The sequence below is a fragment of the Crocodylus siamensis genome, chromosome 2, assembly GCF_052110815.1.
Source record: "Crocodylus siamensis isolate JL-2025a chromosome 2, ASM5211081v1, whole genome shotgun sequence".
NCBI lineage: Eukaryota > Metazoa > Chordata > Crocodylia > Crocodylidae > Crocodylus > Crocodylus siamensis.
In genome coordinates this window covers 181881124-181905989 of record NC_143396.1, presented here as the reverse complement: position 1 = coordinate 181905989, position 24866 = coordinate 181881124, and the positions used below count along the sequence as shown (strand labels likewise).

Below are 24866 nucleotides of genomic sequence, written 5' to 3'. Positions count from 1 at the left end.
TGCTTCAGGATTTTATTAGAACTCAGACCCATCTGTGCTAAAATTATTATTATTCCAGAGAAAAGTTCTGGGGGAGGGGAGGGGAGAAAAACCTACAGCTATTTGTGGATATTCCTCATATATAAGCATTTAGACATTCAGGTGCTGGTCCATGCTCAAGGGATTGTATGTACATTTTGCATTAAAGAGTAAGTGAATAAAAATGCAAACATTATTGGGAGCAAAGACAAGAACCCAGGATTGCCCACTCTCAGCTGGATGCCTTCACTAACAGGTTACTAAGTCATGCTTCCTCTTGCTAGCTCTCTTTTTCTGGCCCCATGAATCTTGCCTCTTGGCAACACAGAGATCCAGCTTTAGCAGGAGGGGTTGAAGGGCCTCAGCCTTGCCTCTATCCTGTTGAACAAGAGACTTTCTGGAGAGACAGAAGAAGTGGATCTGAGCCCCGCTCAGGCTGAAGGATCCCATAATCCAAGTCTTCCACTCTCTGGATAAGTGCCCTAACTCTGACCAACACCACCAACACTATTTGTTAATGAAAGTGCCTATGATTTCTATGCTCTGACTTCCTCTCAATGATCAGTGTGAAGGATGCATAGTATAAGCTTACCTACTGCCCTGGACACCCCAGAGGATACAAGCACTGGGGCACTTTATTTATGAACCCAAAATAGGATTAAGTGTGAAATACATGCTCAGATACCAGCCCTGTTAAGATTGTGGTGCCATTGACTACTTGTAGTAGCAAAACTGTTGGCACCTAAACCACTTAGGCACCTATGAATTTTCAGCCATCTGACTGGGGATTCCGTGGCTCACTTTCTTAGACTTGGATGGCCTAAGTCCAAACTAAGTTCTCCTTTAGGCACTTTAAGTGCTTGTTTAGCTATTTCCCCTTGGCTGACATTCATTGGTATTGGAAATACCATAGACTGGTTGTTGCATCTATATAGCAGTATACATGTACATAGCATCACACAGGTAATAGGAAACAACAAGAAATAAAACCACATAACTGTGTTTACTGTAACTAGGTGTGTACTTGGTAGCTGTGCTGGACGAACATGGCTATCAAGTACACCCTGACACACAGAAGATGCCAAATTTTAGCTGATTTTGGATTTTAAACTTAATTGTAGAACAACAAAGAAGTTTTTTTTTTTATCTCCCTGCCTGCCATATGACACCTCCAGGGAAGGAATTCTACTTGATCAACACATCGAAAAGGTACTCAGCACAGCTCACAAAGACACTCTCATGGACCCAGAGGGACAACCTTCCATCTTCAGCTCCCTCTGTGCAAAAATGAACTACCCATGCGGACTTTTTACCATCTTGTACCAGCTACACTTTTCCCCGAGCCTGATGAAGGGATGTTGATCCTGAAAGCTTGCAGAAAAGGACAATTTTCTTGCCACTTTCCAGTTGGTCTAGTAAAAGGTATCATTTTGGAACCAAGAGTTCTAGTTTTTTGTACGTCTTTACTGTAACTATGTATTTACTGTTAGCAACATTGACTGTGAGCATATGCTGGTATTTATGGTGGTAGCTTTTTAGCAATCCTAACACTATAAAATAGTTTTTTTTTAAAGATCCTCCACTCAGGCTTATCTGTGTGCTTTTTTTAATTACGCCAGTAAATAGCACCTGCCCAAAATAAGAAAACATACAAAGTAGAAGCACAAAACAGAAATCAATAATTAAACTACCTTTGTAAAGTAGTAGACAATGGCAATAATTCTACTATGTCTTGAACTCAAGAGTTCATGAACATTTCATGAAATGGTTTGACCTTAGATGAGTTACAACACTAAATTAACATAGTTTACATTATATTTGATAACTGCAACCCTGACTATTGTGTTCTTAGGAAAAGCAAAGAGGTACTAGAAGGGAACAATTAAGTATCTGGGCATGTTATTCATAAGGGGCATGTCTACATGACACATTTACTGTGGAATAGACTAATTAGCTCTGCAGTAAACACTGCATGTCTACACATGCACCCCTATAAGGCTGCAGGAAACTAATTAACTCCACAGCAGAATAGTATTTGTAAATACAAGTAAATACTACCCTCGTGCTCCAGCCCAATGGGGTAGCAACTGTGCACGCGCTGCTGTTGGTTAAAAAACTCTGCAGCAGGATAGTGCTCGTAAATACACACTGGAGCATCCTTGCGCAGCCAGACCCTCCACAGCACATTGAGCTGGCCAGAGTATCCCAGGGCTAGCAGGTTGACCCCAGGGCCCTGTGTCAGCTAGGGCTGTTCCAACCCAGCTTAACATGCTGTGGTCCTGGGTGCATGTTCAAGCAGTGCACCCTGGAGCAATAAATTCTGGAGCAATAAGCCCTGGAGTTTATTGCTTCGCATTAATTGCATGCATAGACTCACCCAAGGAGCATTATTCTACTCCCAACAAAATTAGTAGAGGTTATGCAATGGAAGCATAATTAGGAATAATAAAAAAAACTTCAAAAATGCAACAAAGTTTTAGTCAAGTACTAGATGACTTCAAAGGCACAAATACAGTCAGATTTTTACAGATGAGTAATCAAGTAAAAATTGTGATTACATCATCAACCATATGGCTACTCAAAATAAAAATTAAGTAAACTTCTTTTTAGTAATTGCCCTGTGAGAACAGGGATCCTGAAATCACAGGATGAAATAGAATTGGGTAGAACTATCCCCAGGATATATAATTTTACCTTAAATTAGGAACTCAATTAACACAGTAATGGCTTAGAGCCAATTTTAACAGTATTGGAATGAGAGTTCTATAGCAAATTATAGTAAACTCAAGCGTCTGCTGTTATTTTTCTGAGTAATATCATCTGTTGGATTAAGCACACATTGCTGCATTCCCCATCCATGATAGTGGTTATGAAACAAACAGCAGAAGAAGCCAGCTTAAGACATGCAACAAAATGATTTTAAAGGGCCTTATATAACTTTGCTAATCAGGCTTCTTTAGCTTTTGCTAAATAAATTCTGAATGTTCAATATTCTGCCACATGCAGACAAAGGCCAGGATCCTAAAAGTCTCCTTCCTTATTCCATACATAGTACATGCTTCTCTGAACATATTAGTCAAAGAAGAGGTGCCACCTAGCCATGCATTCCAATTATGAATGGCAATAATACCAAACATGAAACCACGTGACGTGCTTACCAAGCACTCAAAATTTTCTTTTTCTCATCTGAGGGATGGTATGTGGGAAGTCTTGAAAGAGCTGTTACTGGGTTGTAACAAATTATTCTTTTGGTGCTGAAGGTGGGAAGGGCACAAAAATGATATTTAAAAAAAGAAAAGATGAAATTTAAGCTAAATCCAATCCAATTTGAAAAAATCTCTGATAGTAACAAGAGAGTTTGCCAGGCATTATATATATTGCCCCCTGAACAACTTCTGGGTTCGCCACTGAGCATGTCCCCTGCCCCCGCACTCCTGTGGGACGCTCTATCCACATCACCATCACAGCATTCAGGAGCCGTGTCTGGTACCTCAAGGTATGTAGAAAAAACATTTAAACCTGTGTCTATGGCAAAATCGCTGATTCTCCAAACCAGTATCGAATGTTCAGATTCGGATTTGGCCAAATCAAATCAGGGACAGTGATCCAAATCAACAAATCCAATCACTGTCCCAGATTTGAGCCGAATCCAAATCTGAATCGAATAGGGACCACGTTGCACACCCGTAATATATGAAGCAACTGCCTACTTTTTGGCTTGATATGCTAGAAGTCCCACAGGGCTACTGTGTGGGTAATCTTGGGCAACACAAGGGCCTCCCTCAGCATTCCCCTGTCTCTGTGTTCTTTAACATGCTTTCCGTGTGCAGAAGTGCAGGGAGAACCACTACCAAAGAGTTTCTGTGTTTTGCGCTCATCTGTCTGGCAGGAGAGGGTGGGAAGTGGGTCACTGATGCCCCTCACCCCTGGCTCCAATGCGCCCCTGCTTATATAGTACTGGATGTCACATATGACACCAGGTATAGATCAGCTGAGGTTTATTCACTCCCTTGGGCAGGAAAACCTGAAAGGAGACTGACCCCTAGACTCACAAACTCTGTCCCAGGCTATTCCAGAAACAGTGGAAGATGTATTGTCCCTTATTCTAGGCTCAATTTTCCAAAATCTTCACTTTTTATTTTTAAAAATGTTACAAAAATGTTAGTGATATTATTTTGGGGAGGGATCCATTTTTGATCAGCTCTATAGTTTGCAAGCAATTTTTGTACTGAATAAATTCAATGAAAGGTGTCACGTTTTTGAAAATGTAACAAAGCTAGACAAAAGCAAAATGTAAAGAGCAACAACAAAAAGGCAATGCTGTATTTACAACGTTTTCCTGTTTTTTTTAACCAGGTCTAGCTAAGATGTTAAAATTGCGAAACAGTAGGATAAAGCTTGGCATAACTATTCCCATGTAACTCAGCAGAAAAAATAGGACTGCATGTAAAAGAACAGTTTTCCTCCTCACAATGTCTGTGTGAAGAGATACGGATGATGGAACCAGAAAATAAACCAACACTTCAAACCACTTCAAAACAACACCCACAACCTTAGCCAAAGTGAACCAGAGTGCTGCATATTTGAAAAAATGCAATTAACTGCATTTCAAATATTGTATTAGTTGTTCATATTTAGGTAGCTCTGGGCTCCAGCCCAGGGTACAGGTATCAAAACACAACAAACAGTAGGTATTTTCATGCCATTTCTGGTATATCTGACATTAAGGAATATTGGAAATCTTTCTAAAAAGTCTTTTCTAGAACAAAAAAAAGAATTTCAGACCTTTCAAGGTCAGCTAAAAATAATTTTAAAGACCATTAAAAAGGCTTATCAACATCAAAGATTACTCTTCTCTGATCAGACACCTGCCTTCCTGCTACTTACACAATGTTTTACATCTAATGTAAACTTTTACATTTAATGTAAAAAAAAATAAACTCCCCAACTGATGGACTTCTGGTAGCTGTCTCTGAGAGGCATTACTATCTATGAATATGTTTAAAAAATAAGACATGTTTTTTAGAAGAATTTTTTACAGGATCATGTAGCACAAAAGTAATAAAGACTAGAAAAGACGAGGGAAATTTCATTTAAGTCATTATACATACTATGGCTGAAAGATTTTCACTGGGGTCTGCCTCCCTACATGTCACATGATTTGAAATGCAAGCATGAGACTCAGAGTGTGTCCAGACAAGTGCATATGTATGGTTTCTGGTGGCTCAAAGCTATCTGAGGCACTGTAAACCTCACACAGCACATGTGCCCCTATCTGCCACATGGGAAGATCCCACTTTCAAAAAAGCCACAGAAAAAAAGTAGTGTGGCACATGCAGCAGCAGTGCGCACCACCAGAACTGGAGATTGGCCATCCAGAGCCATGCTTTGGCCGCTGACCAGGCTCTGTGCAGCTGGATCAGAACCACTGCTGCCCCGGGAGGCCCCCAGGATCCAAGATAAGGCTGCTGGGGCAGCACTTGTGGTGACCCCAGCCTTCCCTACCCCCACTCAGCACAAGTTGTTGCCATGTGCTGGAGCACGTGTGCAGGGGCATGCCCTGGGGCAAAAAGCAGCAGCTTAAGTATGTGCCCTGGGAAATGCACATCAGTGCATGTGCACACTCGTCTGGATGTACCCATATAGATCTTTTTCCAACAGTTGAAATCTTTCCCTTCAGCAAGTTTCTTTCATTCCCTCCCCCACAAAAAAATTTTTTCATGGAAAGTGTCTACTTTCTACAAAACATTTCAATTTTTGGTTACAACACTGAAGTTCAGAACTCTATATTCTCTGCATGGAAAAAAGTTTACTTCCACTCTACCATTTTGTCAGACATAGCAAGCAAACTCCAAACTCGGCAGTGCAAGGATTTAATTACTGGCAATTGCAAAAAGGACAGAGCATTGAAATATGTGTTTTACCTGGAGAAGAAGGAGCACTGGAGGACTGTTGCTCTGCAGAAAGTGATGCCCAGGAATGCTGACGGTCTGAGTCATAGGAAAGATGTACACAACAAGAGTCAGACAGAAAGGAGGGGAAAAAAAGAGACAGCTGGAGAGACATTCACATGCCTTTAATTCAAAGTCTGTGTTGGGTCTGTCCTCTTTAAAATTAAAAAATAGAAAAATTGGGAAAGAAATTTTTATTAAATTCTTAATTAAAATGCTTGCATGTGTATTCCAGGGCTTATTTAAAACTAACTTACCACTAGGGGGAGGCATTTTGCCTCCTAGAACTATCCCTGTGCACCGCAGAAATAGGTCTTCTGCAGGTTACTGTCCTCAAGTGCCTGACCTGTTCTGCTGGACAGTGTGACTGTAGCTCTGCCTCCTCCCTGCCACATTTGTGGTATGCCTGAGCACTACCTCTCACAAGTGGATAACCACAAAAGGAGTAGGCTCTCTTTTAGGGTTTTAGTATTCTTTACTACTGTGTACAGTAGGCATCACACATAGTTAAGTTTTTGTACAACAGGAAAAAATGGAAGTACTGCATGCAATGTAAATTGCCTGATTCTATTTTCAAGTGCTTATAATTTTTCCAAACTTAATTTTAGCTGAACATCTTGGGAAAACTTCAATCAAAATGTTTCAGCCAAGTCTACGAGTAAGGTTAGGGAAAATGTTTTTTACTTTTTATTTTTTACACCTGTTTTTTCTAAACGTCCTGCTGATATCATATTTTGGAGCAGGGGTCATATATTTATCAGAGGTGTTGCCTTCCCTTTTGGGGTGCACATTTTCTTGGTCCCATGAGAAATCTGCCTAAATTAATTCAAATTATGAGACTATGGCCACTGACAAATGTTAATTTACTTGTGCAATTGAGTTCTAACAATTTTTATGCCGGATCCCAAAAATCAAGCTTTCTGCCATAGAAGGTCTTAATTGATGGTGTTAATCATATCATACACATGCTCCATCTCCTCCTCAACTCCTGTGTGCTGACTAGACTGACTAGCCTAAGGCTGCAATGGCTGGACAGAACTGTCTCTACATTTTCTCCTCCTAACTCCCAAGAACCCTTGAACAGCTTGTCACTGGAACTATGGGCAAGGAGACTGTCTCCCTCTGCTCTCAGTGTTTGAAGAAGCAGCCTGATTACAAAGCAAATGCAAAAACAAGGTGAACCAAGGTAGAAAGAGAGGGACTGAGAGGGAGTTGGAAGACAGCACCAGATAAGGAATCTTGTGGATGGGGGAGAGGACTCAGGGTGGGCAAATGGACTTGGACAGAGACTGGCAGGGAGACTGGGACCAGAACCCAGGGGGTAAAGACTTGGACTGGGGAGCCCAGAGAGGTTCCATTTTGCCTGATACTCTGTTTGTGCAGAAAACAGATATGTAAAAAATAAAAACAGTAAACAGCATATTTTCTCCTAACCTCACTTTCAGAATTGGCTGATTAGATTGTAGGGGAAAAGATGGGTGGTCATGTAATTAAAGACTGGATCGCAATGCACGCAAATGAGGGCTACATTAAGATTACATAGGGAAACTTACTTCTGCATTTCTTAACTTCTGAGTGCCTCACTTTGCTATCTTAATACTTTTCTAATATAGGTGTGTGTATATGCATAGTAAGTATTTATGCTGAGTGCAGGGGTAAATATACTCATTGCTTTTCTTTTTCTCCCCTAAAACTATTGTGAGAACACTGCTAGCTGAATTCCCATGTCTACCAAATTCACTATGTGCCTGTGCAGCAAATGTAAAATTAATTTAAATTGGCTGGCAACCCTCCTTTAGTGAATTTCCCCAGTGTTGCTAATGTAAAACAAGCAAAAATGACTTCACTCTTCCTACTACTCCCCATCCTCGGCTTGTTCTACCACATCTGTCATCACTAGAGATGTAGCATTGCCTCAGGTAAAGACAGCAAGGAACCTTATTTTTAGAGTGTGGAGGTAGAGGATTGGGCAAGCGAATGATTCTGGTGGAAAGAAGTTCCATTTTGCTCTGCTCATGCAAGTCAAAACTCTAGTGGAGATTCAGGTTTAACTTAAAACAGGGGTGGTCAGAGAGGAACAAAGAACTACAACTTAAACACTGTTGCCTCTTCATCTCCTCTGCACCAGAACTCTGTGCCAGTAGGGTGAAGAAATCAGCACTGTATATTTTTGGATAACATAACAAAAGTCCTAGAGTCCCTGGACCAAGTTCTCTGTTATTAAAGTCAATGGGATTTTTTCCAGTCTTCAAGTGTTTGCAGTCAGTTCCATGCAACTCCTGGCCCTCCCACCAAAGTGTTGTTGAGTTTTCACAGACCTAACTCTAATGCTAAACCTTGTTCAAAAGATTCCTTGTTAAGAAGGCTCTTATATGCATCCTCTCAGAAAAACCCACATATGTACGGGGATTTGAAAGGTCAATGACTTTAGACTGGTGCTGTTCCCGTAAAAAACATGGTTTATGTTCTCAGGTGCTTATCTCTATATGAATGCCTCCATGCATTTTTACAGGTGCAAGCATTTATGCATGTAATTTCTGAATGCATAATATAGTAGATCAAGTCTGGAAATTTTGCTGGTACCCTCATCTCTCTGGTTAGGAAAGTGCTGTTTGCCTAAAGGTTTGTGAGCTCAGTTACTGGTTGTTTGATCACTTCATGATGGAGTATTAAATGCACTTGATTATGATGCAATAATGCAAGAGAATGGATGGTATCCAGCACTTTATAAACAAGTAATTTATAAACAGGCTTCCTGCGTTTCTCCCTCAGTAATGAAATTGTGATTGTGACCAGATGTGCAAGGTCTATTTTAGTTTATCACAGTGTCTTTGGTAGCAAAGGAATTCTAGCAAGCTGTCACTAGGCACACACAAAAGCACTTCAAATAATGTTACATAGTCATAGTCTGGCATGCTGAAGAGAAATTAATTTTCTTCAACTTACCAAGCAAATTTAACATTCCTGTTTTTCCTGTATACTTGTAAGAGTTTTTGAGAGGAAAAAACACAGATAAAAAGAAGATAAAATAAGTGTCAGAAGAAATGGAACATTTTAGATTGACAGCTAAAGAGCTCATTCTGAAGTAGTATTAGTAATCTCTCCACAAATCACATTGCCCTTTAATATGTTTAAGGATTCAAAATCTCAAAAAAGGGATTTGATAAATATAGGCTTTCATAAAGCTTGCATATTATGTCAGTTAGTGATAAGATATTTTTCAGTGATTGGCCCATAGAATCAGGTCAAAGTTTATCTGCCTTCCAACCACTAAACCATTTGAACAAGATGTAATTGTTAATCATTCAAAAGAGGCCCAGGAAGCCTGTAAGTGAAGAAAGATTGTAAAACAGGACAGTAGTACACCCAGAATGATATAAACAGTTGAGTGTTCCTTCCTGAACTATAATATGCCTGGTTTCAATTAACACTCTAATCATCTCATTATAATTGCCATAGCATGAAGTCAAGTCAGCCAATTTTATGAAAAAAATGTAAGAGCTTAAAAATCTAAATGATCTATAAAATGTACCTTTAAAATTGTATTTCATTTGCTATGAGCATTTTTACAACACTTAAAACACAGAAATTAACAGTCTCTAATACAATATGCTTTAAAAAGAAATATACTGTAATCAGTTATTTTATGTATGACTTCTAACATGCCTAAAAAAACTGTAATTAACACAGAACTATAAAACATTCTTCCTCCCTTTACCTACCCAAAAACCCTTATAATGATGAATTACACAGATGGCTTATATTTATTTCAAGTACATATAAAGCACTGTCACTTTCTATCTAAATATTTAATGTATAACCAATAAATTACAAGAAGGGAGAGGTCATGGTTGCATGTGGCAGATCAGAAGTTATGGGTTTATCAGTTCTCTGATGCCAATGTGCAAGAACAGCACACAGCTTGGTTGAACTTCTTGGGGTAGAGATCATGGGGATATAGTTGATAACCAAGACCCTATCAACTGAAAAGCAGGTGATTTAGGCACAGAGAAAGTAATTTTACTTGCAGGTGGAAGACAATATTTAAACTTAGCCTAAAAAAAACTATAGTGGAGCATTTTCATTAAGTGAGCTATTGAACTGTATCAAGACCAGACAGGGGCAAAAGCTAGAGGAAAAAGTATTTCTGGGAAAGAAGAGGCAGCATATTCTACCACAAGCCCTTCTTCTGGACCAGTAATTCTCAACAATGGTGCCGCAAGATGCTTTTTACGGATGCCACAGAGTGCCCCACTATGTTAGTACTGTTAGGTGTGCAAACACCTACCCATAATCTACAAGTTAAACCCAAGGATGTCAAATAGGAATAAAAAAAAATTCTGACCTGCTGCAGTCTTTCTGAGTTCTTTGCTACAAAAGAATGTCTCTGTTATTTTTCCCTAGTCAAAAAATGAGTGAAAGCCAAGAGCTGGCATTTTCTGAAAGGTGCCTTGAATCTCATGAGGACTGCCTGTAGTCTAAAAGGGTTGAGAACCACTGTTCTAGATGTATGCTGACCATCTTAATTAGGATCCTGTGTGTAATTAATCAATAATTCATTACTGTTATGTTATAACTGAATATCTTACCAGAATTGTCATATGCATCAATACTAAAGTCAGATTTCCTGTCATCCATCACATGGTCATAAGTGATGTGTGGCACAGTTAATATTTTATCAGGGGAAGAAGGTCCATTGTCCTTCTCTAGCTTAAACTTCTTCTTTTTCACCTAAAAAATGAATACAAATTAGATTGGGGTTGGACTAGATGACCTCTGGAGGTCCCTTCCAGCCCTATTTCTCTATGAATATATATGATTATATGACTATAAGACTTCTTGGACCAACTCTAATTAAAGTGCCCCGCTGCCCCCACCTCCTGGAGCATGTGTATAAATGTCCATAAATAACAAACAAGCTTAATTAGAGGATAACCAGATCAAAGAGATTCTCACCATTTGTATTCACTAACACCCTCCACTCATGATAATTTTTACAAAAGTTGGAAATTAATCCCAGCACCCTGGACCAATCCAAGTTGAATAATGGCATTCTGCTCACCTATATCTGCCCCCTGCAGTTTCTGTTGAATTAAAATATTCACTTTCACTATCTGTGTGTAACAGAGTGGTTTGTCCCTTACAAGAGAAGCAGAGCCTCGGACAGATGAACCCAGTTCCAAACCATGGCCTTCTACTCATAAATGTTCTGCTGGGGGATCAGCCATCAAACTGGGAATGGGGGAGGGGGGAGACTGGTATTTTCACCAGGGCTAGGGACAGACATTTAAAAAGCCAGAGCCTGAATTGATTCAATCTTTGCAGGTTAGTCGAACCTGCCTAGATTGAACCAATTTGGAAGTAAACAGACATTTCCTCTGGACTGAGGAAATCCAGGCACACGCCTGTAGTGACTCAGGCCAGGAGCCGGTGGACACTAGAGCGCACCCTCAGCTGCAGGGAAGCTGTGCTGGGGGGGGGAGAAACATGGCTAGCCCTTGTGGTAGCTTGAAGTGAACTGGGCAGGAAGGGGGTTTAATTCCCTCCTCCCTGTCTGGACCCAAACCAGGTGCTCCCCCTTCACTGCTGTAGTGGCAGGTGTGGGGGCATTCCAGATGCCAGCCAGCATGACCCCTGGAGGCATAGGGGGCAGTGAGGGGGTTTATTCAGAAAGAGGCCTGCATTCTGGAAAGCCATAAGGGGGGCTAAAGCCCCTGTCACAGTCGCTCCCCCTCACCATTCCAGGAGCAGGGGTGGGGGCGTGGCCAGAGGCTGCCTGGCATGGCCCCCTTAGGTGAAGGGGCTGGGAGAGGGCTTATGCTGCTGCTTACCCCATGCAGGTGATCAGCAGTGGTGGTCAGGGTGGGCAGATCCTGCTGCAGTCCCACCCAGGGCAGAGGGTGGAAGAGGAAATAAACCTTCTCCCTGCCCCCTCTGCCTTAGGGAGTTATGCTGGCCAGCATCTGGCCACACCCCTGACCCTGCTGCTGCAGCAGCAAGTGGGGAGCGCCAGGAAGACCCCAGCTTAGGTCCAGACAGGGAAGGAGGAATTAAACCCCCTCTCTGGCCAGTTCACTTCAGGCAACTGCTGGGGCTGGCCACACCCTGCCACTGGAGCAGTGAGGGAGAAATGCCTGGTGGGACAGGGGAGAGAGGGAAAATAAACTTCTTCCCTGCCCCCTTTGCCTTAGGGGGGGCTGGAAGTGGTCTAAACCCCCACCCCTGCCCACCTGTGCTGCAAAAGTAGGGCCAGCCCTGCTCCACTGGAGCAGAGAGCTTAGCCCCACCCAGGGCGGCAGAGCATACTGGAATGCTGGGAGACTCTGATTTAACTTAAACCAGGAAGGGGTCTGAGGGAGAAGTTTGGCTTGAGCTCAATCAGTCTAATACTACTTTCAACCAGGTTTACTTCTAACCAGTTTCAGCCATTTTGTAACTGGTTTATGTGCAACTTCTGTCCCTAGCCCAGGTGACCACGATGTCTCATGTAAAGTAGCCAACTTGGGGGATGATTAGAAAATTAGCTCAGGCAAATGGAACTCAGCATTAGCTAATTTGCCCTCCCAAGAAACTGCATAAATGAATCTGCTCTGAGTGTCATACTGCTGCAGATAGACTGCTACTAGCACTCACACTGAGTGACTGCAGTATGGACATGCCCTATAATGCTCTGACTCAACTTTCAGCATGAGAGTCAGGAGCACCAACCAGTCTACAGTCCAGAGAAACTTGGAGGGAGTAGAATCCAGACCCTAACTTTTTCCTAAATTTTGAGTGATTGATTTTCCTAAATTTAATATATTTACAGTTATACATTTAATATACCTTTTCTATGTAAATTATATATACTATTTGACAAGAATCCAAATTTGAACATCGGAGCCTTGAAACTGGAAGCAGTTCAGAACCAGATCTGAATAGGTCCAGGTCTTTTATATTTATGGGAGGTTGGCAATTGCAGACTGAACTGAGAAAAGATTTGGGGTTCAAGACTCAATGCTGGCTAGCATTCAGATTAGGTAGCACTGACTGTTCTGATTGCATATCAGACTAAAATAATGGAAATCTTGCAAAATAGCTTGTTAGACTTTAGCTGTATTCAAACCATAACCTTAAAGTAGGCCTCTGTCAATTACAACCAAAGCTACAGAGGCAAGATTCAGTGGGTTATCACTGAGGACTGAATCTTACCCCTCTGAAATTGGAGAGGTTCTAAATTCAGGGTTAGGCCTCTCCTAAGAGACCAGATTTTTTCCCATATAACCCAACCCCAAATATAACACACGCTATTTTGGGAACACCAAGGAAGGAAAAGAGATCTTACCTAGGAGTACAAGTAAGTACCTGGGGTCTGGGATCTCTGGGACCAGGGGCCATTTGCTGGAGCTAGAGGCTTGGGAGCTACTGGTTGCATGCTGGAGCTGGGAATCAGGGCTGGGGGACTGAGAGCTGGGGGCTACACAATGGGGACTTGGGGACTGGAGGCCACATGCTGGGCCTAGGGGCTTTGAGGCTGTGCTCTGGAGCTGGGAGCTTGAGGGCTGGGGGCAACACACTGGGGGTTTGGGACCGTGTGCCAAATGTCACATACCAGGACTGTGAGACCATGAGTAGGGGGCTTGAGAGCTGTGCACCAAAACTGGGGGCTTGGGATTTGAGTGCTGCATGCTGGGACTGGGGAACTGTGGGGCAGGGACCACATGCTTGGAGCACTGGGACTGGGAGTTTGGAGGCAGTGTGGCAGGGCCCAATCTGGCCATGGTGATGCCAGGGCCACATGGCAGTGCTGGCTCCAATTCAGCCACAGTGCAACTAGGGGCTATTTGATGGGGACTGATTCACTTGTACCTACCCCTGGAGGCCACATGGTGGGGTTGGGCCTAATATGAATATGACAGTACTGGGGGCCATGTAGCAGTATAGGCCCAGTCAGGCCATGGCAGCACTTGAGGCCATGCAGTGGGTCCAATTCTGCCACAGGCCAAGCATGTGCTCTAGCCCATCAGTTCTCAACCTTTTGCACCTACATCCAACCTACGTAAGGGCAAAAAATCCCAGTCCCACCAGTCGATGAGTGAGGGTGGGGGTGGGGGTGGGGGTCAGAGGGGAGGTCCCCCAGTGGCCAACTGAAGCATGCAAAAGCAAAACTGGAAGTCCCACCGTGGCACTTCCAGTTTTACTGCCATGATCTGAGTCCCACCAGTGGGATGTATCCCACTAGTTGAGAAACCCTGCTCTAGCCTGTTCCTGCACGTCACTCGGGTGGGAAGCTCCCCATGGTTCCAGATACTTGACAGCAGGGCAAGGGGCTAGGAGCGGTATGCAAACCGGTGGCAGAGTTTATCGGCTGTGGCTCTGGGAGCCATAGCATTTAATGATGCAGCTATTCTGCCTCTCCCTCCACCCCTGCCACCAAGTGCCCAAACTCATGGGGGGCCTTTTCCTCATATGCAACACAATTATCCCCAATTTGGGGAGTAGGTTATATGTGAGAATATATAGTAGCTGCTTGTACCGTCAAAGTTAGGAAGACCAAGAACATAGGACGTTTTTGCTCCGAAAGCATGGTCCACAAAGTCCATCATTTTTTCTTTCCAAATTTCATCCAAATCATGTTGAGTAGGACTCAGTTCCTCACCTAGCAAGTTATTCATTATATTTATACTGTATATAAATAGTTGTGACTCTTTAACTACATATATACTTCAGGCCTAAGTGGTCCCAAAGGAAATATGTATTTGTACACAAGATAGGTTAAACCATAAAAATAGTATGTGATCAGCAACACAGGTTGGTTTATTTTTTACCAATGCAAGTTCCTTCACTGAAAGTTTGTATGTACCTTCCTGTTGCTCATTTTCAGCATTATACATTCAGTTACTGATTGACTGAAGTGAGTTATGCCACTCCTGCTCCCTCCCCAAACTTGACACCTATCAAAATCAAACCAGTGAATCACAGCAAATTAAGCTATAGTTATAAATGCTTTATGAAGAAAATCCCAACGCTGATATGAAAGTGAAACTTTAAGACCAAGTATCATCCTGAAATACAAATACAGTTCACTGTTTTTGGGAAAAAAGCAAATTCAATATAATCTGTATAAACATATTAATGGAACTACCAAAATAAGAAAGAAAATCAAGATTAGTTACCGATACCATTACAGATTTCTTTGGTTTTGGGCTTGGTGACATCAAATGATAGTTCCTAGCAGGTTTTCTTATGTATATTTTCCACGTAGAAGAATCTGGGTTTTCTGCTGCATAACACCTCCACGCAGTCTAAAATAGTTGTTAGCAAAATAATTACTATAATAAATTATTCGCTACAGTTTTTTCTTAAAACACAAATTCTGCAATTTCCTCTCTACAAGAGTAGAGTAGTTTGCCATTTGAAATTTTTGTGGAAAATCCTCATTTATTAACTTAAATCCAACTAGTTTGAAACAGTTTGATAACCCTAAAAAAGGGAGAAAATGTTCTTTTTTTAAGCATATCATTTACTTGCAATAGGTTAAGTCAGGAAAAAAGGAAAGGAAGGATTACCTAGACAGTAGGACTCTGGGACTCAATCAGGTCCTGTGTGATCCTGGATATACCACTTTCTGTTCTTTATGTCCCTATTTGTAAAAAAGGAATAAAACTTTCCTGCCTCGCTGATATGTTGTTAAGAAAAAGAAATCATTGATCCTTGCAAGTCACTAGCACTAGATAAAATAAACAGACAGTACAGTGAAAGAGGGGCCAAGCCTACTGGGTTGTGATTTCTCAGAGGCTAAACAGATATTTCTCTCACAGAAATAGCCAAACTATTCTACACAGGCAGGCTGAGGAGTTTCCCTAATGTACTCTGCGCACACAGCACAAAATAAGATACAGGTCAAGAAATAAAATCTCACACCAACTTGCCCTGGAGCCCTCTCCTAGGAGGCATTGCTTTCCTCAATTTTAGGGCTTACCAAAGACACTGATATATTTAAGCCAAAATATTCAAGAGCAGGTGCTTAAAATCAGGCAACTACGTTCCCAATTAGTCAGAGGGATCTCAAACCTTTGAAAGTCAGGCTTCTCATATAAGCGGTATCCTAGGCACCCAATTCTTTAATGGTAGGCATCCAAATGGTCCAGTGGCCCAGTTTTCATGGAAGTTAGCATCTTCCAGTCCCATTTCCTAAGTATGAGGACACAGGTGGCTATTTTGAGCACCCAAGTCTGAAAATGTAAGCCTCATTCCATAAGATGGGTACAACAGAACTGCAGCCAAGAAATATGTATACATCTCAAGGTACTAAAGCCATGCAAGGTTAAGTTGTAAGCTAAGGGAAAGCACTATGGTTGCCTACAGACATTTAGGGCCCACATTCTAACACACGGCGCTTTATACAAAGCACTATAAGTTAGAGATCACCCCCTACCCCTGGACCTAACAGACATTCACCTGCTGAGGCAGACCACCTTGGGCAGCCAGCAGTACTCTAGCAGCCTCCAAAATGTCCCTCTCCCCAGCCCCACCCCCACCCCCACCTCATCTCCAGCCACAACAAAGCCAAGCTGGCAGCTATATGCTGCCCTTGTCAAGAGGCTTGGGTGGGAGGCAGAGGAAGGGAGCCCTCCTATACCTGGCTTGAGCCTCTTGACAGCAGCAGCAAGCAGTTGCCAGCTCAACTTTGCCATAGCTAGAGCTGTGAGGAGAAGGGTGGAATGGAGCCTCCTCGACTTGTGGACCCCCCAAGCTTCCCCAGCTGGGGTACTGGGGGAAGCCAAGCTGGGCCCACGAGATGAGCGGGGCTCCCTTCCCCCACACCCTGCACAGACCTCTTGGCAGCTGCCACCTGGGATTTGCTGTGGCCAGAGCTAGGGGTGTGAGACGGGGTGGAATGGAGCCCTCTTACCTCACAAGCCCAGCCCAGCTCCCCATTCCACCCTGCCACCCCTCATCCAGTTCCAGCCATGGCAAACCCCAGCCAGCAGCTGCATGTTGCCCCCTCCTCTTCCCTAAGGCACTCTGCTCTACAGCAACTTCATCTAATAGTTGATTTATCCAAGATTGAATTTTCACGATTGTCAATTTTAAAAGCACTCTGCATCTGTGAACATGTGTTAAGTCATGGCTGTAGAGAGCTTTCAGACGCCAGATCACACAAATAAAGTAACTTGTGGAAACACCCTATAAAGCACAGGCCTTAAGATATGACTAAAATAAATAAACATGTTATTCTTCAAAGATCTTCCATCAGTCTAATTTCAGTGTCTGACTGCATCTTATTTGTGTTGCCACAGACTTTAAGCCAGGAGTCAGCATCTCACACAGCTCAGAATTCTTTAAAGCAATCACCTCGGGCCCCTTGGTTTGAGAACAAGCCCTAGTTTTATGAAGGAAAAGAATAAAGGAGGGCAGCACTAGAGAATATCAGAAGATGGATAAGTCTAAGGTAGGGAAGAAAATGAAGAGAAGTGAATACAGGAAGTTGGAAAATAAAGAATCTAATGGTCCACCTGATGGATGAATAAAATTTCCATTAACAGGGCTGTGAATTGTATACAGATGTTAAGGAATATATTGACTCTATGGGGGAGCAGGAAAGAAGACAGAGGAAGAAAACTAATTTCAACTGTTTTGTCTTGCCTTTAGATAGTCAACATCTGAATAAGTCTGCTTTTTGCAGGAATGGTCCTGCTTAGCCAGACCAGATTAAATTCCCTATTCCGCTACACTTTTGTAACAACTCCTGTTCATACCTCTTCACTCCTAGTTCAAAGCCCTTTTCCATCCAAGCAGACGCTTTTCATTTCCATAGAAACTTTTCTTTGATTTAGCTGAGCCGGAATCTACTTCTCCTTCCAATCTGAGGAGGGGCACCTGATGCCAAAAAACTTGTCCAACAACTCTCCTAACTATATGGTTGGTCCAATAAAGATATTACCAAGGAGCCTTGCTTCTCAAACTGTGCTACAAGCAAATTCCTAGATTTAAACCACCTCCTGCATTAATCTTTGGATTCCTCAGATTATGGTCCAAATGTACAGCTAACTTGCTCTTTCTATAAAGGAACTCAGCTGGGACTCCAAATTTGGGCACTGCTGAATTTAGAAAAGTTCATATGTAGATGAAAATTGCATGGCTCTGGTACTGGTCTACATTTCTCTTGTGCTCTGCCTCCTTTATCCAAAATCATTTAAGTTTCCAATGTCTGATAAGGACATCAAAATAAGGAAGCAGTAACAATTCAAAAATACTAGTATTTACCTTGGGTGAAATCCTGGCCCCATGGAAGTCAGTTCCAAAACTCTCATAGCTTCCACTGGAGCCAGTATTTAACCCTACAGTTCTACCAGAAATAACATCAGGGTCTTGCATCTACAAGAGTATCTAAATGTTACATGGCAATCTCCTGTCAGAGCAGAATTTTTTTAAAATAAATTTTTGTTTTGGTTCTTGTGCCATGAATTTTTTTTTAAGTTTGTACCAAAAGAAAACTTGGCATATTTGACTTTGCTCAGATTCAGATCAAGATTTTTCTGAAAAGAAAAAAATATGCTTTCAATGGAAACGAGGCATGAATCCCTGTTGATCTCTTATTTCAGTAAAGAAAGATCAAAGAACAGTACTAGTGTTCATTCTGACACAACTCATATCAAACCACTAGCTCCTCCAAGAAATTTGGAACAGTGGATGCCTACACGCATGCAGTGAGGCTGCTCTGACATGCTGTAATTACAGCATGTCATAGCAGACTCAATTAATCGAGTCTGCTGGAGCGTGATAATTACCACGCTCCAGCAGACTCCAACGTCACATGTATCAGCATCGCTGCACTGAAAATGGTGGCAGGGTGCTTTAACTAAAGCTCACCTAATGAGCTTTAGTTAAAGCACCCTGCCACCATTTTTCAGCATGGGGATGCTGATACACGTGCTACTCTGGGCACTTTAATTAGAGTGGCTCTCTGAGCCGCTTTAATTAAACCACCCTCCTGGAGCACGTGTATAAATGCCCAGTGGATTTAAACCACATGGTACACTTTGCAAATGAAGATTCCCAATTGCTCTGTCCATAATTTGTACACCTTGGGCATGAATGTTATGCAACTACCTAAAAGACTTGCACTCCCAATTCCCAAATAAATTTTTAAAGGGGACTGGTTGTAGAAATCCCTTGGGCAGCTTTGAAAACATGAACCTAAATTGAAAGGGCAAATGTAAGAACTGCAATGTAGAAGCCTGGGTACCTGAATGAGGGAGGCAGCAGCTGGAATTTGACGGTTAAAGTGTTTCTGCCTTTGTTTCTGTTGCACCTTTAGGGCAAAGCCTGAACCGAGAATTCCCTGTGGAAAGAAAGAAAACAAAGATCTCATTTTTAGAAGGAAAAAAATATATCAACACCCTGGCTAAATTACTTCATATTAATATAAGTTTTATTCAGCATCATAAAACAACCAAACTAATTATTTAGAGGAAGTGACTTAATAGTGCAGTAGTTTTAAGTCACGGTTGGCATTACTTCTCAAAGCATAAAAGGTTAGTGCTATTGCAGCCCGATTCAAGTCTGTAGTATTTCTGTCAGAGTCTGTAGGACCCTTTCTATTGACTTCAACAGTCTATAGCTCAAATAGCTAGTGAATTGGCATACATGGTATTCCTCACAGTCTGAAAACCACATAAATGCTTGTGTGAGAAAACAGTAGAATCTGGGAAAGTACTTTAACCTTGGCTTGCCTATCTTTCAATGTAATGAAAAGTCATTTACAGATGTTCTACAGTTTGAGGACATGAGCAAACTTTTACTGCATTGGGTTTAGAAAATTTGGTCCCATGGTTCTCACCAATGACAGCAACACAGAGACTAGTGTTGATAGGCCACAGTTGTGTTTATCAGCATATCATCTGATGCCCCTCAGAGGCAAATGATCAAATGGAGGGTTTTTTCATACATGCCTTCATCATCCATGTAAGTCGAGATGCTCAGGTACCTTTTCAGGCCCAAATGGGGGAACTCATGTACCTAGGCACATACATGTTTTTGTAGCTCAGTTGATGGAGAGGAGTTAATCTAGTGTTTAGTAACTGACCAGTCAAAAAGTGCTCAGTTAAGTGACTTAGCAAATGCTGTCAAATAATAGTAAAATATTTAAGATTTAATTTATTAGAGCAGGAAGAGAGAGGCTTTAATCTCCAGTCAGTTAGATACTTATGATAATTATCAAAAAGAACTGAGATAACTATTCCTGTGAAACACTAGTTTAAATTCTAAAAAACTGTCATGAAATTTTATAACTATGAATATTAGGTAAGTGTAAATGTGAATAATATTCAAGACTGAACAAATTTCTTTTTCCTTGGCTTTTATCCCAACACGCCACCAAAAATAAAATACCCACAGCAACTATAAAAAACAAAAGTCAGCTTTTAATAAAATTATACCAAGTAGGCAGCAAGCCAACTCTTTAAGCATTTTGCAGTTTGCATTTGGAGATGCCTACAGTTACACCAGATGGCCAGTAGGATAAGCTTTCTCATGCTGCTTAGTACCAAGTAGCTGCTTCAGTCCCAGGTGGCTTAATGGGGGGAAGGGCTGGAGGACCTCTGGAAGAGCTCACAAAAGAGAAGGAGAGGGTGCCTGCTCCTAAATGGAGCAAAAGTGTGTGTGTGTATGGGCCTGTCCTGATTTCTGCAGGGCTGAGAGATCAGAAGCACTCACTTCTGCCCTTCCTACCAGATGACACTATAATATAATTAAAAAGGTAGGCCACCACTTACACAAAAGCATTCTTGGTTTCCACAAATACTTGACAACTTTTAACTGTGGTCAAATAACTGGCAGTCAATTAACGTTATCTGATCCATCAATTAACTGGCTTGCCAACCCTAGGTTAATCTGGATTACTTTTTGTGATGTAGGCACTTACATAACACAAGTGAAATGTTGTTCTCCCATAAATAATAGTTGGTTTTTCTACATGTAGAAAAATAGGTAGTGTGGAGCATGGACAAAAAGAATGCATGGTATCATTCAACCTGAAAAAGCCCTGAGGTATAATAAAAATCCTTAATTTTATGAGTAAGCATGGTCCAAGTCATCTGTTTAGATGAGATCATCTCTATGGTAATATTTAATATAGAGACTGATAACCTGACAATAAAAAAAATTGGGATCTGACTATACAATGTCCTTTAACTATACAAATCAGAGAATTACAACAACAGTGAATAATGGCATCTGATCTTCCCAGCAAGGTAGACAAGTACAAGATCAGTTGGGTACCTTGGCTTTCTCATAAATAACTGTGCTGCTCAACAGTAGATCTCATCTAGAAACTAAAAGGAAATGTATTTTGTGGTCACAGAGAGAAGAGCAGCTCCTCATTGTAACTCAGAACGCTTTGCAGGAAGTGTTCTCAGTTGCAATCATCTCCCAGACCAAACAGAAGTTCACTGTTGGTTCCAGGGGGGAGGGGAATCTAGCTACTGGCTGCAGCCTGCAGGTGGTTTCCCTTAGCAATGCCCCTCCTCCCTGCGAGGCTGCAGTGTTTTCAGAATGGGAGCAGGGAAAGGAGTCAAAGGGAGCTCATTCCAATACATCTGCCTCACCATCCAGAGGGGGTTGAAAAAACCCTAAACTGAACTCCTTCCACTCCCTCCCTCTGGCCATTCAAAAACAGCTTGGAGGCTGACAGGGAGGAAGACAATTTACAGAAGACACCATGTTTTGATACCTCTTCATCTGAATCCTCATGCAATGAGATTTCAGATTTTCACCCAATCAGCCATTTTTGAAGCAGTCTGCAGCTATGTACTTGTGTTTGGTCATAGCTGTATACCACTTTCTGTGGCTAGATCAGGAGAAAATTGTCACTTATGTCGGTGCCCAATGATTCTTTAAGAGAGGTCACAGAGGTGATGATGATCAGACAAGTGAGCTAGATAACATCTATTTTCAGAATTAAAAGTTTCTGTTATACCCTAAGGCCCCTTCCAATTCTGTTTCCATATTTCTTTTCTTTCAATGGGACATAGATTCCTAGGAGCCTAGGACACAAATATGTAGAAATATTTAGCCACTGCTATCAATAAGAGCTGGATGCCAAAACACCTTTCAAAAAATTAGACCTTGAGTCAGCAGTGATTTGGGCTTCTGCAGACCAGATCCTAAACCACCTCTAAAATGATTAAAACTGAATTAAGTTAAATGTAGGCACCCAAGTCACAAAGAGAGATCCAAATTCACCTTCATTGACCACAAAATCACTCAGGCACGTAAATTCATTAGATATCTCCATCTTGGCCTCAAAACCCCTTAGGAGGCTAGGCTTGGACTATCGCTCATGCTCTGAAGCAGCCCAGGTCACTTGTTTTAAGAGTTTTTGAGCCAGACTGGAAGCAGTGGCCATAGAGGAAGGCATGCAAAGCAATGGAATGGAGTTCCTGCTGCCTGACTGGGATAACTCAGCTACAGAGAACTGGGGAGAAACTATAAAAAGAGGCAAAGCAGCCTACTGATGAGACTGGTAAGTGGACAGAAAGAATTAAATTAGAAAAGATTCAAGTTTGGGGGGGGGTTCTTGTTTTTGGTTGGTGTTTTGGTTTGGTTTTTTTGCCATTCTGGGGGCAGACCTTCATGTTGGTTTTTAATTTATTTCAATACAATCAAAACAAATGCTTTAAAATAAACAGTGATTTTATCTGTCAAAATTATAAAAAAAAATAAAAATGGAATTCTTCCAACACCAATCATAACAGAGCTTAGATGTGAGTTAAGCCTCTAAATGGCTGATCATCAGGATCACTTCTGATCAGACACAGTAGCCTAAGCCAAGATGCTTAGGTATCTTTTCAGGCCAATATGGAGGCACCTCATGAATGTAGGTAAATAAGTGTTTTTTGAAGCTCAGCTTCTGTAGTGAAAATAATCTGGATTGCTGTTTGTTATGTAGGTAGCTAAATTCCACCAAACCTTTTTTAGTCACTTACAAGTTTGATTTGATCTGTCCCTTAATCCTTTCAAAGCCATGTACAGAAACGTCTATACACTTCTAAATATTTTGGGCCTACATATCCTGATTTAATAGGGAACTAATGTATATGTTTAAATTCATCCTTATTCAACAAAGTGCTTAGCAAAAGCTTAAAATGTGTTTGATGTCTCAGGGAATTAATAGCTAAATCAATCTTATCACACTCACTGAAAGCATAATCATTAAGGCAATTAACATATACATTACTTTATTTAACACCTCTCAAATCAGCAGAAAATGTTATTCCAGTATAAAATTTCATTTTCAGGCTGAAACATCCATTTCTCAAAATATTCTAGCAAATACAATTCTTATATAAAACTAAACACAAGAAAGGCTGCTTTTTATCTACTTAAGATATTATAAAAGTATGCAGAGGAATTGAAACTGTTATTCATAAAATATGCATTTATTAATCCATTCAAAAATAAACTGTCAGTAATAATATAAAAGAACATACCGCAGGAAGGGCAAAGAATGAAATAGCAAAAACTGAAAAACAAGAAGCAATGGTCTTTCCTATCCAAGTCTGAGGCACCTTATCCCCATAACCAATAGTTGTAACAGTCACCTATAAAGAAAAATACATATTGCATTATCAGCAAACATAAATGTCATTCTCATCAGGCATTTTTACGTGAACAGTCAGTGTGTTACTGTTAAACTTGTAGAATTATGTGCAAGTCTAATTTCACCACTGAAATCTTACTTTGCCAGTCAGACTGAAGAAAAATGAAAAAAAAAATTAGTAATTATTAAACCGGTTCCACATGAAACTTTTCCCCCCTCCCCTTTACTTTGGTAAAATCAAAAACTGAAAAGAAAATTCTGTTTCAACTATTCCAACAGTCCCAGTTACCAAATGTTCTCAGACAGCAACTCCTTTAATTCTGAACAGAACCCAGAACCAGACCCTAGATACTAGGATACTGGTTATATTTTGATTTACCCCACTATCTGCATAACGTTAGGAAAATCAATTCACTCCCCCTTGTGTAAAAAAAGTACAGGAAATTGAATTACAATAAAGTATATGTATATTGTAAAGTAAAAATATTAATTTAAGTTGTCATGACTTGGAAAGCATTAGAGTACATGAAATTGCTGGGACATTGGTTAGCTGCCAGCCCAGTTCAGAATTGCTGATTTTATGTATGTGCAAGAGATGTTTGCTAAGGCTATAACATTACTATTACATCTGAAGGACACATACAGTGAACCTGTATGAGACTACAGGGGTCAATTATAAAATACGTTAGAGCTTAGTATTAATGGAAATTGTCATGGCAAAAGTTGAGCAATTTCATAGAGAAATTGAGCAAAACAGATTAACAAATCCTTAAAAATGCAGCCTGTTCAATGAATTACTAAATTTGCATAGCACGTCAACAGCAAATACAGACAGCTTAACTTACAGCACGAAGGAAATACCTGTAAAGTTAGGTTTTCAAGACATGGATGTGAAGATTACCACAATACCTATGCAGCATAACAAGGTTTATCGAGGCTGTACTGAGACATTATTTACAGGAAACTGAGGCTTTCTTGCATGCCCTCCAGCACTAATAGAATCTGCTATAACAACAAAAGTATGGTAGGTATAAACTCCAAGATCAGTTCAAATTTACACAAAGCATTTCCAAGTTTGGAATTCTGGCCAGTTGGGTGGCTAATTTTATTCAGAGGCAAGTGGTAAACTGGATGTGGCACTAGATTGGAGCACTGGAGACATGTATTCAAATCCAAGATCTTTTACTCACTCAAGCAATTACCCTCTGTAAGTTGCTTTACTTGTGCCTTGTCTCCCCTCCTACTGTGTTTTAATTTTTTAGATAATTTTTTCAAGGGATGGAAAGCCTGGCTTGAGGCCCTTGCCCGTCTTT

General features: G+C 41.1%; 1 protein-coding gene across 5 annotated transcripts in view; it reads right to left on the bottom strand.

Moving 5' to 3' along the window:
- Positions 1 to 24866, bottom strand: part of KCNQ1 (potassium voltage-gated channel subfamily Q member 1) — a 613215-nt gene that overhangs the window by 398617 nt on the left and 189732 nt on the right. For 2 of the 5 annotated variants that reach the window (XM_090032512.1, XM_090032508.1), the window contains exons 7-11: positions 23444 to 23554; positions 19201 to 19296; positions 15125 to 15253; positions 10559 to 10700; positions 5943 to 6008 (exon numbers count right to left, since the gene is read on the bottom strand). In XM_090032512.1, the coding sequence (XP_089888638.1) occupies positions 5943 to 6008; positions 10559 to 10700; positions 15125 to 15253; positions 19201 to 19296; positions 23444 to 23554 (544 nt within the window). The remainder of the gene's footprint in view (positions 1 to 5942; positions 6009 to 10558; positions 10701 to 15124; positions 15254 to 19200; positions 19297 to 23443; positions 23555 to 24866) is intronic. The other 3 variants (XM_090032509.1, XM_090032510.1, XM_090032511.1) reach the window with 3 other exon arrangements.